The following is an 18,182-nucleotide window of genomic DNA, read 5'->3' on the forward strand; positions in this document are numbered from 1 at the left end:
CACGTGCAACTCACAGTTGTTCGGAGCATTGTATCCCTTTCTGTCATCTTTTCTTTTTCTTTTAAAGAAAATGTGGTTCTCCTGTTTACTTAATGGTCTGTTAAACACAGACACTGGTGTATGCTTGAAAGGAAGCCAAACATGCGAGACAAATTGCTGAACAAGTTTCAGAATGTTACAAAGGGAAATAAAATTCTTAATAACCACATGTGGCAAGAAGCTCTGGCAAAAGGAAGATTTTACTGAATGAGTCAAGTGCAGAAATGTTACTGAGCTGTTTCCAGTCTGTTTCTGAATTGGCTGAGAAAGATGAGGTGATAAGTCACAGCCAGAGTTTAAAGGAAGAAGAGCATGACTAATTGCCTACTATACTTGAGAACTTGTTCTAAAAATGGAAAGCCCAAAGCTTTTTGCTAGTATACCTGAACATTCACCTCAAGCGAGAAACTGGCTGATAACTTTGCATCCTATTTTCTCTGAGGAAAATCTATTCACCTATTAGCAACAGGATCATTCTTTTGTGTATCAGATCATCAAAATCCTACCTAGTTTATTTCAATTCTACTGTATTCAATTTTTAATAAGACCTTAATTTATTTAGGCCTGAGAATATTTAAAAGTGAATTTTCTGTTTGACTACTAGGGCTAAGTAAAATACACTAAAGATGTTCAATGGAGTAATTTAAGCCTGAGAGTAAATATAACTATTTTCTAATTGATTAGGGCATAGGAGTAGATTTGCTGTCATAAAATAGAAATGGAATGACTGCCTGGCCATAGTATTTGCCTGCATTTCTTTATTTTTTTAATCTGTATTTGTGAGATCTCTACTCACCGCAATAAAGTATCCATGTAATATAACAGGTCAGTATCATCTAAAAAATCCTAACAAAACCAAAACCCAAAAACCAAACTGCAGCTGTTTTTGCTGTAGGCAAATGAATGTAATCATCTCGGGTTTGAGGATTTTTTAATTTCCTAGAAGAAAATGTGAGGGTTAGTGAATTACCATGCTCTTTACATAGAAACATGCAGGTTGTGAAATTGGAGTAGCTGCTTGGAGTTCAAGTTTGACAAACAGTCCTATTTGCAATGTCCCAAATGGCTTTTGAGGGTTGATGGTATTAGGGTTGATTGGGTCATTTCTTTGTAAACTGAAACAGGAATAGTGGTAAATGTACCAAAATGATGATGAGTTCTGCTTTGTTTTTCTAACAAAACCAACTTATTCAAATAAATACAAAGCTTTTGCACAGTGAAAGGGTGTAGATGAGCTAAATAAGTCTTTCTTCTCTATCCTGTTTACATCTTCCCTTGCAATCTTAGCCCTTTTCTTCTGTGCATAGGTAAATCAGATACCTTCACTTCTGTAAAGTAGAACAGAGCTGTGCTCAGGCCACCTGGTCTCAAAAAGTGGGCTGTGTTCATGATGGGATGTAAACAGTGTTTTTTAGGCCCAGGACTGTCAATGTATGTGGAAGTTTGGGGTAGGTATTTTGCATAGTTTCAAGGGGGAACATTATAACTGCACTTCAATAACAAGCTCGTGTCTGAGAACTAAAGAGGCTAGGAAATGGGAAGGAAATGCTTTAATTTAACTGTACAGGCTGTTTGTAGATGGTCGGGGTGGGGGACGTATGTCCAGATATGTTTTTCATATTGACAAAGCGCAAATAAAATCTGACTATATGGCATTAGCTTAGTCTCTGCCAGCTGCTGTGGTTACAGATGTCTTTGTATGCATTACATTGACTGGCCCCTGGCTTTAGTCCTTCTACTGGCCATCTGTAAGGGCCCAGAAGAGATTTTCTTCTCCTCCATCACTTGTTTCATAATATGCTCTGGAGCAGCAGCTAGAAGCAAAGTGAAGTATATAGGTGTCTTCATCGTTTTACTGGTGTTCATTTTTTGGGTACCTGGTGGATGGATCCTGGGATTTAAGTAACTGCCTAGTTTGGAGGGATTCCTTTCTGTATTTTTTTCTGTTCTGATCCAGGCTTGTGGAGACTGCAGTTCTGGTTTTGTGTTGGTGGGGTTTTTTTTTCCCCTTTCTCTAGTATGTGTGTGATGTGATTCGCTCCCTAGTATAGTCTGTGATTTACTTTTGACAAATGTCTTCGCATTTCAGGAATTTGCAGCCTTGATGCTGTTTGTCTCTATCCTTCTCTCTTCCGTGGCATTATAGTTGTGACCTCTGACTATTTACCTTTGACCTTAAGTTGGGTAATATTTTGTGTTTGGTGTGGGATGGTGTGCAGAATCCAGGTTTAGTTTGGTAGTGTTCTTGGAAAACTTGTATGTCCTTGGAAGCTGGCTTCTTTGGTCAAGGTAGTCCTTAAGCTTCACCCCAGTCAGGAGGTGGTGTTGATACAGCCAGGGATAAGGTAATGTTTTGCAGAGAATAACAGAGTTTATCAGGCTTAACCAAAATAGAAGCTTGTGTGAGAATTCCTTTCCCTTGCAACTCGTCAATTAGGTGTCCCCAAGATGTACCCAGAATATCGCTATTTCAGCGTAATGTCATGGAATTGCAGGTACAGTCCTAACCTCTTCTGGCAGCAGAGGCTGACAAAGAGATCGCTGAAGGGGTGGCTCTTTATTCTGGAATCGTAGCCATATGCTACTGGTGTTTGTAAGAATTTGCTGTAAGAATTGGGCGTATTACTCTACAGTAAACTTATGATAGCACTGTGGGGTGACAGAAAGCAAGTTGCCTGCCTGTTTTAAAGCTCTGAAATAGTTTCTTGAAGTAGTCACCTAAATTGCTTTTAACAGAATGTGTTAATCTAATGCTTGATTAGACTACCTGAAAGATTGGAGGAGCTCATGCTCCCAGTGTGCAAAGCTGCAAGCAGTGGAATCTCACAGAGAAAGGGAGGAAACTTGGAAAAAGGAAAATCTGATAGTAGGAAAGTATAGCACTAGCATGCGTCTAGGGCACATGTAGAGAAATTGCATGTTTTATACCAATTAGAGCTCAAGTGACAGGATTTTAATCTCACTGGAGTCAGTCAGAGATGGGGAGAACAGGTATTAAGATTTTAATTTATAGAAAAATAGATTAAATAACTTTATTTTGTAAGTAACTACATTTTAAAATGTAATTTTATTACAAGAATAAGGATTTTTAGCAGTTTTTTCTGGCATGCAGATTATTGTTGAAGAGCAAGATGAAGATGGGAGCAGAAGCGTGCCTATTTAGTTTAAAATGAGTCGCTCCTTAAAAAAGCAGAGAGAAATGGATGCTTTTCTTGCACCTCATTCCAGTTCTAAAGGTAGCCACGTGCAACATGTAGGTATAGCCGAGCTGATCCTGTTCCTGTGTCTCATCAAAGTGTTTGCTCAGTAGATGGAGTTTGTGAAACAAAGTCCATAATAGAGCAGGTGGCCAAGGGGACTAGTAAAGAGTACCACTGCACCCAGGAGAAGTCAGAATTTTTAGGGTATGCAGTAGCAATTGGTTAAACCAGTTTCTCACTGTGTGTGCTGTTGGTACAATGGTTCCATCTGAAGGCATGATATTTTTTTTTTTCCTTTCCTAATCAGCTAAACTTAAAACATGAGTGTGGTTACACCAGGATTTGAGTGACCGGAGGTTGTGATTCAGGTACAGATTCCAAACCTGCCGTCTTGGGTGGCGGTGGCGAGGCTTAAGTAATGAGATAACTCTTGGTGAGGATTGAGGTTTGCATCTGGTGGGGAAAGATAATATGTAAAGGTAAGACACAAAGGCATAAAACATTTGTTGCTTGAGGGAGAAGCGAGGCGGGAAGAATTAGATAAAGGAAAACAATGGAAGTAGATGGGAAAGAAATGTTTCACACTGCGATTTTAGGATTTTTTCTTCTCTACAGTGTTGCTGCCAAAATTCCCTTCATTCTAGCTACACTTTTACATTTTTTTATAACCTGGTTGTCAGCTGGATCAACATAAAATTTAAATAGACCCGCTTGGAATAATATTTTCATGCAATGCTAGAGTGCTTCAGCTAAATTGTTTTCCCGTAAAACAAACAGATTCTGTTAAAGGTGTGTCCAAGGCCTTTAATGTGTGAGCACTTGTTTACGGTGCCTGAGAATAGATAGTCTTCTGCAATCCAGTTTCTTATTAACCCGGTCTTGGTTTCTGTACAGTTGGGATAATTCTATGTACTCAGCTTATGAAAACTCATGTGTTCTACTGTTCAAATATTTACACAATTGGTACTTTCCTAACAGTTTCTTAAACTGAGCTTTTGGAGGAATGTGATGGTTGGCCACCTTCAGAAGTAGGAGCTGCTGCATTATTTTTGTTACTGGTTAAAGATGTATTTAATTTTCGATTTATTAACAGTATAGTGCTGTAGTACACTGTAAGGTCCTATAAAACGTGTGGTTTGCTTTAACATGTAAAGCTGCAGTGTTTTATGTGACTTTTCTGATAGGTGATATAATAAGCCACTGTCCTTGAACATGTTTTTAAGATCATGATTTTAGTTTTTCCCTCTTTAAAGAAAAATGATAGCCCCCATTATTTCCTCTCTAAACTTTAACTTGCTACACTGCTAACTTTGGGAAGGTGAATATACTTGGCTTCAGTTCTCCACAATAGCTTAGCATCCCTTATTGTTTAAAGTAATGATTCAAACACACGTTTGTGTGTGCATTACCTCACCCCCACCCAAAACCAGTTAATCTGCCCATCGAGTATATTTGCACAGTTCCTTATTCTCACTGGAACCACTGTCTATAAAGGTCCTTCTGGGTCACTAGATCCAGCCCCCCTCAGTGCGCGCAGTCTGTGAAGTGATCAGGCTCTCCTCCCACAGCCTTTGAAGATCGGTGAGCCTGCTGCAAGCCAAAACTGCCAAGACATCCCAGCTTTTTCAGGTCAGAGGGAAATAATCTTCAAGGAAGAAAAGGCTCTTCAAAAAATGCCTTGTCAGTGTTTTGTCTCTGATGTGTTGTTTAGTTTCTTGGTTTGGTTTTTTTTTTTTTCTTTTGGATTGTTTTTTTGTTTTAATGCTTGAATTCTAGTCCAATGAGAAATGCTTGTTCTGTTGTACTGCTGTGTAAGAAACAAGGTTTACTAAAATAGATGAGCTTCGGGTGCTGCAGAAATCAACATCTGGCCTGCTGTTCCCGTGCATCCCCAGACAGATAGGCTACTTAAAACCAAAGCTGCGTAAGGCAGTTTGCTTGCTTTGTTGTCTGCAGACATTGGAGGTCGTTTCCAGTGTCCTGGTATGCCTTAGGAGAGACTTGTTTTACTCTAAGACTTGTCAAATCTCCAGAATTTCAGTGTTTCATCTGGAGATATTGAAAACTTAGTTGTAACTATTACATGTAGAAATGCTGGGTTAGTTGTTTCAGATTTAGGGTGTTTTGAGAGGGTGTATTGAAGATCAGCGTGGAAGGGACTGGAAAAAATAGGAAGGGTTCACATAAATATCTCAAAAGATGATCTCATTCAGTGTTGTGGTAACACCTGCATGTGGGAGCAAAACGTCAGCTATCTTCCCCTGAAACTGAACTCTGGAAGTGTCTTACAGTGTGTAAATTCATTTATGACATCCAGCCAGAGACCTCAACTTTTCTACTCTCTCTTGGTGGTCTAGGTAGAGCTACCAGGTTAAATTGCTGTTTTGCAGAATGTGTAGACTTAACACAGTGCAACTCCGACTTTAAAGTTATAGAAAACAGCTAATAGATAAACTCTGTACTGCTGTAGTTATGACTGTGAATGTTTGCAATTTGCAGATCTCTGGTAATTATCAGCACTTTGGATGGACGAATTGCTGCACTGGATCCAGAAAACAGCGGGAGAAAACAGTGGGATTTGGATGTGGGATCAGGTTCTCTTGTGTCATCCAGTCTCAGTAAACCAGAGGTAAGGCTTACTCTCTTTCTGGACTAAATCTTTAAAAACAGAATTTTCTGTAATAAAATGAGTGCATCTTCCTCCATATTTGATAGATGTTAAATAATGCAGCAAACTTGGTATGGATGAAGTTTGGTAGCTGTTCTCAAACTTTTTTTGGGAGCACTTACATGTTGCCATTTCAAACTAGAGTGTGTCAGCATTTTAGTCTTGCGATTGACGTGTGCGATAACTATCAAACTAGATGATGTAACCTAGTTTGGGAATTGTATGCAATTGCTGATTAAAAACAAGCTACTTGTAATTTGAAGCAAATGAAAGGATCATCTGCTTTGTATTACTAGAGTATGTTTTGGCAAGTGCTGGTGTTTTTTTTCCCCCCCTCAAGAAAAGCAAAGGTCCTTGTGACTTAACAAATGAACAATGAATTGTTGGGTTTTTTATACTAGATAAGCAGGCTGCCTATGAAACAGAATGTGTTAGCAGTGCAGTAGAGTGCTGAAGGTCACCCTGAAGTACTGAGTAGTAAAGGGTTGCATCACTTCTTGCCAATAAACTGCAAGAGGAAATCTAAAGGGTTAAATTTCTTGTTGTAGGCTATTTCCACCATCAGTTTGCATAAACTTCGGCCATAAGTTAGGAGTAAGTTTTTTGCCCTTTTTTTTTTTCTGCACTGAAGAAGTGAGATCCATGAGTCATTCTCTCCTAGAATTAGGAGAAATAAATATACCAACTATGAGGTAGTTTGTGGTGATGACAAAGCACATAGTCGTTCATTGTCACAGGGGGTTGGATTTGGTGAACAGTCCTATACTGTGCTTTTGCATGATGAACATCAGAGAATGAAAGTTGAATTCAGGGGTATTCAGTCTGCTTGAGCTTCTTGCTTGTGGTTCTTTGTTGCTGTCTAGTTTACACAACCTCTGTTTTGGTGTGAAGAAGTTTAATAAAAGATTTGGTCTGTTGCTGTGGTAGTGTGTGCGAGCTAGTAATAAGTATCTCAGATTGCAAAAGTAATGTGAATGCTAACTCATGTTCCTGTGTTTCTGAGAGAGAATTTTATTTACGGATACAACTTCTTGAGTCTTGTTCAGATGTATTTTTGTGTTTAAGAAAAAACACGGTGGAAAAGAAGAACTTTCTTTAAAATATGTTCTAGAGCAGGATTTAAAGAATACAAAAACTGTAAAGGGTTATAAACTGTTTTCAATACGAGATACTTAAAATATTGTTCTATTATCTGTTGCTTCGAATAGTTTGCCACTGTGAAAATAAAACAACCAGTTATTAAACACACATTTGAAATATGTGCAAATATAAACTTAGTTTTTTCAGTTCAAATTAAGACATGAGCCCAGGTTGTTAAAGATTTCGACAATGCAAGCATTTAATACTATAAAAGTGTTTTTACAAGCTTGGATTTTGTCGCTCAACGGATCTGTCCAGAGTTTTGATCTTTTTTCAGTGTGGTATGGCTGTAGAAACTAGAGGTTGGTGCTTAGACAAGAACAATTGTAGTTTGTCCATGCAATATTTTATTCTGTTTTGTGGCTACAAGTTAGTAGGTTGTGGGAATCATAAAAGTACACTTTAAAAGAGCCTTTGTTATGCATCTAGGAAGTTTTCAGATGGGCTTTCAAACTGTTGCATTTCTACAACTGTAGCCAAAGATACTGATGGATTTTGGCAGTTAAGATGCAGAGCCTACGAGAGAACTAATTTTGGAAGTAGAACTTCATTCTGGCCTTTTAGAAGCCATGAAGCATTGTGAATATAGGAATTTTAGACTTACTGTCATGTAAACAAATGCTGTTAAGAGAATTTAACAAGAAACAAAAGTGTTGACTATTCCAAATAAGCTACCTTTAGACATTTAAATATTTATTTTAAGTTGTTGGGACAATTCTAGTTTTAATTAAATTAATATTTTGACCCAAGTCTCAGAGCCTGCCATCTCCCTACTCTGCAGTATTTCCTCTCTGATTTGAGTATGTGGCATGTTAAGTTTTACTCTCAAACTAACTATGGAGGCTTTTTCATCTTCTTCCAACATTTTTGTGGCAAAAAAGGTCCCTGTGCTTGCAATAACAGTATTGTCATCTTCCTGAACCAGTATCATGAGGTAAGCTGTTAACTTACATCTTGCAAGAAATGGCAGATGATGAACTCTTTCCTGTGTGCACTTGCAGTGTTAAAGATTTGTGTTCTTTCAGAGTGAGGAAAGTGTGTGCTGCTGTGTCTTAATTGTGGCGATGATTTTATTTTTTTAACTATCTCAGGTGAGAGTGCAATGAACTGTAGGTCCAGGTCTTGGTGCAAAAGCATCACTTTAGTTTCCAAGTGCCTTTTAAGAAAAGGCATTATATCTTCAAACTTTCAGTGTTTAATAGAACAGTAGTTATTTCCTTGCCTAACTGTAAAGTGTCAGCTCGGCTGTCTGGAACTCATGTGTTAATTAGGAAAGCGAGGTAGTAAAATTTAAAATGTTCCAGCAGCTCTGTCAAACACTTCAGATCTTGAAACTACTGCTTGAGACACTGACAAGTGAGATGTTCATCATTTGTCATGTGAACAGATCAATTAGAAGGGAAGGGCTGCTGAACTACTAATTGTGTTTCTGGGTAACTAAAATGGTAAAATTCTTTCCTTGGCTCTAAGCTCCAACACAAACAATGCTGGTCAGAGTGCCAGTACTGAAGAGGTATGGCTCTGCATTTCAGTCTTGGGCTTAAGAATTTAAAAACTGTTTCACCCGCCATTGTGTTAAAATGAAAATCCCTTCTCTATAAAAGCTGTATGTTTGCAACTCAAAATTTCTTGTTACTTGCACATAAAGATTGCTTGTTGAAGTTCAGGGTCAAGTCATTGAATCTCAACTTTTCTGAAAGGGAGCTCACATTTAATGAAAACACTTTACTTTAGTCTTTGCAATTTAGCTTTGTAATGAATGCATCATCTGTACTTAGACAGAAAAGGATACTTTTGGGAGAATCAGCCTGTTAAAATAATGATGCTTAATCATAGTGGAAATTGAGAACTGCCTCTCAAGCAGTGGAAATGGTTCACAGCACATCATTATGAGACTGTCGTAGTTTACTAACGAGGTGATATGTTCTCTTACCTGCATAGCTTTATACTAAATTACTTAATGGGCTTCTGTCTCTTTCTTTTGTGAGAATCTATTATATGAGAGAAAGTGGGAACTTGCCTGTATGTTAAAGTGACCGGCCAGTAGTGGCCAGCGTGACTGGTGGGACAGTGGGAGGCTGGAGAAGAGCTGGAGACAGAACAAAGCCTACTGTGGGATGGATAAATGACAGAGATAGTCCTGTGAAAAAGCTCGTAGCTGATGTTTGGTGAGAAAGGGGAAAATAAGTGGGATACTTGATGGTGATGACATGAGAGTAACAGCTTGAAAAGACATTCCCGTCTGTGACACGATTTTTCTTTGCACTGTCAGGAACACTGCAGGGAGTTCAGCCTGACAGTACAGCTCCGGTCGTAGTGTTGTGCTCTGGGCAGCAGCTATGGTGGGATGGACTCGATAAAAGTAACCGCTTTAGCTCGTGATTTGGCTGTTACAGATTAATCCCTAAGTAAGCATCGTACTTCCTTGTTTGAGAGATTGGAGATCATGGGACAAAATGAGTTTCTGTCCACAAGGGTGACATTTGTAGCAGTCGTAGTAAACATCACTGTATCCAGGAAAAATGAAATAATTGGGTTATATCCTGTCACAATATCTGTCGAGAACCTTATCCCTCTAAGGGCTCTCAGAATCTTTGAATTGTGTTGTATATATATTAAATTCTTGCCATTTTTTTTCTTGTGATAGCCATATAAAGTGAACTTTTCTAGAGACTTGGACATCTGTGTCATCTTTTTTGGGCATAAAAGTGGCATATTTTTTGTGGAATAGCACAGTATTATATTTTTGCCTCCAGAGAAATGAGATGCAAAGAAGTTTTATACTGAAGTCAGCTGAAAACTAATTGCATTGTAGGCAAGGTGAACCCATAGGTATCTTTAGCAGATTGTTCCTTTCTTGCCCTTTGGAGAGGGCTGATGCTTAGAGCAGTGAGTTGGGAAAGGATTTTGAAATCTCCAAAGCTCCACTAGTGACAGGATTTAATGTACAGTATCAGTGTATCTTTTCTTTCTTTTTTCTCTGTTTTTTTTTTTTCTTCCCTTTATCAGCATCATAAGCAGTTTCAAATTTTGAGTGCTTTGATTCCCTAAAAGAAGTGCTAAGTTCTGCTGTGAAGTGTCCAGGCACCTGGAAATCACTTTAAAGGTACTGACTGCTGCACTTTCCTGCATGATGGATAAGGCAAGATCTGTACCCACTTGAGCCAGAGAAGAGCCAACAGCTGTCCTGGGTTGCTTTGGGAACATGGGAAAAAATTCAGTAACTCTCATCCCTGGGCCTCTCTTACACTTTGGTGCAGAAGAAATCGCAAAATTTCTTGCTCCTCCCCATCTGAAGTGGGTCAGGGCAAGACAAGAGGTCAGAACGCCCTCTGAGGGGTTTGAATTGTGATTTCTGGATTCTCTTTTGTGTGCCTTCACAGCAGTTAGGGGAGGGTAAATAATTTAACCATCTCTTTAAAAGAGAAATCTTGTGACATCAGTTTTAGGAAAGTCACACTCACCACTTAGGGCACCCCTGCAGCAGCATTTCATTAGCCTGAATAAAAATTAGGTTTTTGTTTGGTCCGTGGTCTACTTTAGTTATTTTTCAGTTAACTCTGCCTGTAAATATCATCTGACTAAAAGCTGAGATATGTTTGTTTTGAGCTTGGGTGGGGAGTGCTTAAGACTGTCAGTCAGACTTGTTTGAGTACTTTCACTTAAAAGGTTATTACAGCAGCTGTTGAATACAGTGCTGAGTATTATGAATTTCTATTAAACCTGTACAAATCTGTTCAGACTCTGCTAACAGTCACTAGACAAAACACAAAGGGGATTGTTTCAAACTGCACAAACATTCTAAGAAGACGACTTTCTTTCTGCATTCTGGTTAAAAATGAACGGGTCTGTCTAACTCACTAGTGTTAACTTTCAGTGTATTTGTGCATCTTAAAACATCTGGCACAGGACACATCATCAACAGAAGCAATCTTTCCTGCTTAGTGCTTGAAAGAATCTCTGCTCCATACAGGAGCAAATTCTGTGTGGTGGGGTCAGACTTCATGTACACAGAATAATAAGATGGTTCTCTGAAGCCTTTGAGTGTGTGCAAAACTTCCAGAAGCAAAGTTTTACTCAGCAAAGTGAAGAATAAAATTTTAAAAATTTCTGTTAATGCTGTAAAATTACTTTCCAGTTGTAATATGTTGTGACTAGATGTAAAGCCCCAAATTGTCACTCTGTCCAGGCAGGCAGACTGTAAATCAGTGGATTTGCTATTCAGGTGACTAATCTGGGGAAAATCTGTTTCCTTGCAGGGAAGGTAGTATAATTTTAGTTGTCTGGAAGAGTATTCTAATAGAGTTCCTTGTGTCCTGTGGCTAATTTTATTTTTGTGTGCTTCTGAGACAGATGTAGGACCACCAAATGCTTGTACAGTTGGAGGTATCATTCCTGTAGAGGAAAGCTGGGGCATCATCCAGTTCTCCATTGTATAAGTTTTCTATAATAGAAACGGAATTAAACTGTAGTAAATGAAATACAAGATGTGGGGATTGATAACAACAATTTTGTTGAAGGTTGGAGGCGATCAGTTTAAAACTGAGAATACAGCGTACTAAGAGATCCCGTGGCAGGTTATCAGCTGCCATCTGGATTCCTCTGCAGGGGAAGGAAATGTGATCCTGTGCTGCCTGCGGGTAGCGAGAGACAGAGATATTAGTGTCTTAAATGGTCCTGGAAAAGCTCATAATGAATAAGAAGTGAGTGTCCAGAATTGTACTTCAAAGGAAGATAAATTCTAATTGCAATTGAGGCAGAGAAGGCTTATGAGGGCTATCAAGGGGAGCGGAGCCTGTGTTTTGCAAGAGGAGAATAGATGTGACTGCTCTTTAACTATATGGATGTATTATGATTCCTGATGGCACAAGCGGTTCTTTTCATTTCTGTTGCTGGAAACATGCATGCTGTGCATGGCTGTAAAGAGGTGACAGGCTTGGGAAACTTGCTGGAGAGATCCGTGGATTTCTGAGTACAGATTTCTGCTGCTTTCTTGGTGACACAAAAAAATAGAATTGTCCTGAAAATGAACTTCTAAGGATGTTTAGTGGACAAAAAGTCATTGGCAAAAGACTGATTGTTTTAAAATATTTGGATAGCTAGAAGTTGTGCTTTTCTAGGAAATGCAACGAAACTTTTCAGTGTGAAGTGGTAAACTTGTGGAGGAGGGGAATCGCTGAGGGATGCCTGAGTGGAGTTAGTGGTCGGTATGATGTAGCATTGTGATTTTTTTTGTCAGGGTGGAAAGCAGGGCTGTTGCTTAGACAAGTGGTCTTGTATGTTTTTATCGAAACTGCACATCTTCAAAGGCAGTCGTCCTAGTTCAGTGTGTCTTGTTCAATTAAAAAAAAAAAAAAGACTTGCTGTAACTGCATCTTGGTGGCTTTCTTGCTGACACTTGATGTGGTTAGCACTGATGAAGTGCTGACATGTGTTCTCTAATTCGTACTGTAAGGATGCTTGGGGGGATGACAACTTCCGTTATAAAGCACATGGGAAGCTGCAGAAGGAGATCTTGTGGTTGTATGATATCAGAAGCTCTCAACACCAGTCCTCACAAGTGATGCTCTGCCTTGAACAAAGCCGGGAAAGTTTGTCAGAGTCACTCTGGGCTAATATTTGTCACCAGCTTTCTTCTGTCATGCTCACGGACACGGTCAAAATGCACTGCTGCAAATCTTGGAGAGGATGTTTACCATCAGCTCGCTGTCTCTAGGCTCTCTCTGTTGTTTAGTTATTTTTGTAGTAGCTTGTAATTGAATTACATACGGTACACTGCGTGTTTTGTATTGGCTGTTAAGCAGTTCTAGTGTTTACAGATATTAAAATGGATCAACTCTAGTAATGCCTAGACAAATACATGTTTCAGCACAGGGAATGGATAACTTAGATATTTGGAGCTCAGTTGCCCAAAACACAATCAAGTGATTTACTCTGCCCTAAAGTCTTTTTGAACTTTCAGCCTATATCTGTAAAAGAAAGTGCCTGTTTCAAGTGCATGTTAGACAGTTTAGCAAATCATTCCTCTAGCAGCACAGCTGCTGACATCTCATTGCTGAATATTTTCTGGACTTTGTCCTCTATATGCAGGTAACGATTAATCTTTCTGTCAGATTCAGTGCATGTTTTGTGCCCTCTGCTTTCTTTGCCTCCTTGAAAGGGGAGACTGCGCATTTGCCGCATTCTGTTCTTCTCCTGTGCTGGGCTCTGCTTTCCCATAGGAGTTGCTCTGTGACTTAATTTTTCAAGACACACAGGCTCTGTGTCCTTATAATAAAAAAACCAAACAAACCAAAAAAACACCCAACACTTACCCCCCCCCCAAACAAAAAAAAAAAAACAAAAAAAAAAACCCAACCAAAAAAAAAAAACCCCCCCAAAAAAAAAAAAAAAAACCACAAACAAGCAAACAAAAAGCCAGCCAACCCAATAAAAAACCCCAACCCTGTGCAGGCAGGGCCAATACCAATTTTGACATCGTGGCTAATACGCTTCTATACAGAGCCTCTTTCTGTAGAGGCAAGGTTTTTGGGTAATTTTAATTTTCTTCACTAATCTTCTCCCTTGTGTGCTATTAGTTTTAAGGAGCTCAGTGATGGGCTCCATAGCAGCAGCACCAGTTTGTCTCAGCAAGGACTGCTCTTAAATTCCAGAAGACTGTTGCAGTCTTTTCTTATTAATAAAACTTGCGATGTTAAAGAGGGGGATGGAATAATGTCAAAATGAAGTCTTGCTTAAAGCACCGTGTATTTTTTTTCTTATTATTAAGGAGAACAGTTTTTAAAAGTCTGTTACCATGGCAGCAGAGCAGGCTGGCATCTCTGTAGTCAAAACTCCAAGTCTTGTTTGACTATGATTAAAGTAACAGTGGTGTTTTAGTTTGAGAGTCTTCAGAAGAAGGGTCCGTTTGATTGCATGGCAAACAGTATTGGGGACCTGATCTCTTTTGAAGCTGGGGCAGCCTGGTTAACACACTGTGGTTCCTCTGTTTCCCTGCATGGCTGCTCAAGGGAGGGCAGAGGACAGAGCAGAACTAATTCTTTTAATGGCAAACTCAGGCTGAAAAAGATCCTGTGCCCCTGATGCTGTAAAGGAAAGTATAATTCTCAAGCTACTGTGCTGCTGTCAGCTGTTGCTTTTTACAGTGTGTGTGTAAAAGACAGTTTTGTTGGGAGCTTGGTAGGTTATACCTGATGAGATTTTAAGATCTGAAGTGTAGAAGCATGACAGAGATACCAACTATAATCATTTTTTTTTAAAGTTGTTTGAAGGACGTTGCAGGTGTTGCTTTGAGGAGAGAGAAAAAAGGAGTTTTCAGATGAGTTCTCTAGTACTCATCCATGCACAGGATTACAGCATCACTTCATGCCCTTGTCATACACAAAGTACAGGGCCATCAAAGTTACCTTTATGACTTGGCCCTGTCTTCTCTAACCAATGAAAAATGAAATAGAAACTAGCAGCTCATGCAGTATGGGGGATGGTGGAAGGAGAAGAAAGACTGTAACAGATGTAAACTTCTGCCATAAGGATCTTAATGTGGGCAGGAGCAGGGGACCAGGTTTGGTCACTTGACAGATCCCATGAACTTTCACTGGGTCACATCAGTCACAGCCTGATGGTAAAACTTTCACTGGGTGAGCTGTCCAGCCTGAGGTTTGAGAAGCACCTACACTCACTGTTGCTGTGCAGAGCTTTCGGTGTGTCACACCCCAGCTGGGATGAAGCCTATTTCCATGGCCTCTCTGATGTGCCGCTCTGGCACAGGCTGGCTCTTACCGTTTCAGAGGAGGAGGACCACGTAATCCTGCCTCCATAAACTGCTCCATAAAATATTGATTCATCAGATGTCCAAGTGCAGCCTTTCTCACGGTCCTGGTCTTGAAGACGAGTCTGGGCACGTACGCTGGTTAACAGAAGCAGGAGGTGGTCAGGAACAGGTGGGCACTTTGTCAACAAGTGCGGTGCTGAGATCAGAAGTAATGGCCTTCACAAGAAGGACAGGTTTGTTTTTTTTTTTCTAGACAAACAGACACCTGTCTGTTGGTATTTCCTGCTTCAGCTTCCTCATTACCCTTGAACGTGTCTCAGAAGGTGATTTTATTGGTGTAAATCATGGAGTCCTCTTTGCAGTCAGGATTTTTCTTCCTTGGCTGGTTAAACAGCACTGTATGCTCTGAAGAATACTTTGCTCTTTTACCTGTGCTTTAGGCAGTGGAATAGCTTAACTCAACAACCTTTGTGTTTTAAAAGATGGTACTAGTGCCTTGGTCTCTGTTTTCTTCTTAAGGAAGTGGTGATGTTGTGGGCCTTGCACAGAGTTTGAAGAAAAAAGACTCAAGCTGGCCCCTTCACCCCAGTGTACTCCTGTTTGATGAGGGTTTGCCTGTTAGTAACAGTATGCTGTCATCCTTTTACTACCCTGTGCCTTCAGGGTTTGTGCAGGTAGCTGAAGGGAAAACAGATGAATCAACTCCTTGAAATCCAAGCTGACAAACAGAAATAACCTCTTATATTGGAAAGAAGTCATAAACCAGTGCATCTGTGCAGATACTCCCTGTGTGTGTATCAAAAAAGGGTGGACAGTAAATCAGTTCCAGACCAGCCTGAACTAGGGACAGCTCAAGACCTTGCCCTGTGTGTGTGTATATAATATATATATCTTGCCTGAAAAATCGGTGAATGTTTATAGTAGGGATATCTGTATTATTGTATGCCTATGCATTAAAAAAAAAAAACAACAAGTGTAACGTACCAATGATTGCTTTCTCTTTCCCAGATTTGTTCGTTCAGACTCTTGTTTCTACCCTTTAGAGTGAAGCTGCCATATGTGGCTTTTAATATGTTGCCTAGATTAGTTTTAACGGGGCTTAAAAGACACAGTTCTCAGTGAGAACTAGCTTTCTTAAGAACATGCCTGATGTTGGCTTTGATCCTGTTTTACAGTGATCCTATTGTAGAGATAATAATAGAGGAAAAAAATTGGTACCCTTATCATTTAAGATCATATAGGTTAGTCTTAGTCAATTAGTAACTGGAATGAAGCTCTCACAGTTTATCGTAAGAGTGAGGTTTGAAAACCACAAGCTGAAGTGTTAGAAAAACATACAGACATAACACTTCCTATTCTAAAGGAAGTATTTTTACCTGTGCTTAGTTACTTCCTTGGAGTTATTGGAAAGTCCAGCCCATCTGAAAACAATAATATCGACTGTTTTGGCATCAGGCTTGTCTCAGATGTGCCTGCACGTGAGCAGGATTGATTTTTGCTTCATATGATAAAGAGTGTTAGCCATGGGAAATGAATGTCACACTTACTGTTAAACAGCTCCTGGAAGCTTTAGTACTTCAGCTTATTTTGATCTCTGTTTACACAATTTTTCTGTCTTTTTTTTTTTCTTTCCACTGCTATAAATCAGCAGCTTTCTTCCTGCACCGATCAACCTGCCGTGGATCACCTCGCGTGCGGTGCCCTCCTTTCGAGTACAGAGTCTAGACAGCATATTCCCTGGTAGCGTATGCCATTTCGGATCGTTATGCTTTTTTGCTTTTTTGTGAAGGCTTTTTAGAAACTGCATTACCTCACCCGTCGGCCTGGAGATTGAGCAGCCAGCGCCGCTGATAGGGCTGCGGCACCCCGCGCCGAGCCAATGGAGAACTTCAGCTTCAAACTCTTAATGAGCAAAAGAGCAGCGTCTCATTTAGGGCTCGATAGTTAATGGGGGGGGGGAGTTTAAGTGTTACTTCTGAAAGACAAGCCACTTAACAATTATGTGCCATATTGCTGACCAGTGAAGCTGAACAAATAGCTATTTACATTGACAGATCAGAGGAATGTGTAAGTGCATCGTGGTAACCTACATTTTCTGTGCCAAGAGATTTGCAGCTGACTGCCTGGGTGACTCATTCCTTGGATTAGGAGATGAGGTAATGCTTTTGAGATACAGGGTGATGTCATTCCTTTACCTGAGCTGCATGCCGATGCTAGTTGCTAGTACTTTCAAGGAAAGTCCCTTTGCTTCTGAGGTACTAGAGAATGAGCTGCATAACTCAGATAGGAGATATTATTATTAATGTCCTAAAGCCTCTGGCTAAACTGCTCTTGTAAAAGATCTCAGCACGAGTGGCCACAAATGCCTTATGTTACAAGTGTACGTGGACACCTGCTAGTAAGCATATTTGCGTACCTGCCCCATTCTTCAAATAAAGCTATTTTAGTAAAAGAAGACCTTTGTGGTAATGAGATGCAGTCCCTTGTCAGCACCATGTCATGTAATCACATTTATGCATAGATTCATCGTAAAAGAAGATGCTGGTTTGTTGGGGTTTTTTTTTCCCCTCTTTTCTGTCTCCCAGAAGTACCACTTCTGTGAAAATGCCTAGCTTACATTTACGGTCAGTTTAACCCCATCTGTTTGTACTCTGACATTGTCCTTCAGTGCAACAGCTTTTTCTGCTGCCTGTGCTCCCTTTCCTGACGATTTCACCAACGGCAGTTGTGTCTTTTCTCAGCCTTTCTTTCGCAATGTCACACAGGACGTGCTGCTCCCATAGGCACCCTCAAGGTTGGGAGCACGGGCAGGTGATCAGCAGAGCTTACCGAAATAGTCACAGTATATGGGGACTGAGATTTTAACAGATGAGCAGGCGGTGCCCCACTGTAGGGGAATTTTTGAAGGCATACAGGCCATGACCTGATTTGACCCCTATCTTGGGAGTATACAAGTGCATGTTGCTGAGTGAGCTTGATATGTTTGGGGAATTTGGATGTGTGGTTCCCAGGAATGGCCAACGTTTATCCTTTTGTTTAGCTAGTGGAAAATTTCCTACTCAGTCACTGGAGCAAGAGCTTATGGTGACATGCCCCCAGAGCTCACAGAGTTACCCACCGAGAGTCCCCCTTGCTCAGCAGCGATTCCTGGTCGGTTTGCTCCACTGCCTCCTCTCTTCTCAGCTTCTGTATGTTTGTAAAGCTGCTTTTAAAAAGAACCTTTGCTGTTTGTTCTTATTTATTTATGGAATATCTCATATTGCTGGAGGTGAGCATAAGCCTCCAAACTACTTGCAGGTATCTGGACCACATGCAGGAAGAAACATTACAGAGGACTTATTAATGCAAAGTAACAGCTGCGCAG

The 18,182-nt window shown here is 40.1% G+C and overlaps 1 protein-coding gene across 1 annotated transcript in view; it reads left to right on the forward strand.

Annotated features, from left to right (window-relative positions):
* Window positions 1–5,738: 5,738 nt before the first annotated feature.
* EIF2AK3 (eukaryotic translation initiation factor 2-alpha kinase 3) overlaps window positions 5,739–18,182 on the forward strand; it is a gene marked incomplete at its 5' end in the record, with an annotated part of 37,018 nt that continues 24,574 nt past the window's right edge. The window contains one exon of the mRNA XM_010073314.1: window positions 5,739–5,868. Within this exon, the coding sequence (XP_010071616.1) occupies window positions 5,739–5,868 (130 nt within the window). The remainder of the gene's footprint in view (window positions 5,869–18,182) is intronic.

The sequence above is a fragment of the Pterocles gutturalis genome, unplaced genomic scaffold (assembly GCF_000699245.1).
Source record: "Pterocles gutturalis isolate BGI_N339 unplaced genomic scaffold, ASM69924v1 scaffold23436, whole genome shotgun sequence".
NCBI classification, from domain to species: Eukaryota; Metazoa; Chordata; class Aves; order Pterocliformes; family Pteroclidae; genus Pterocles; species Pterocles gutturalis.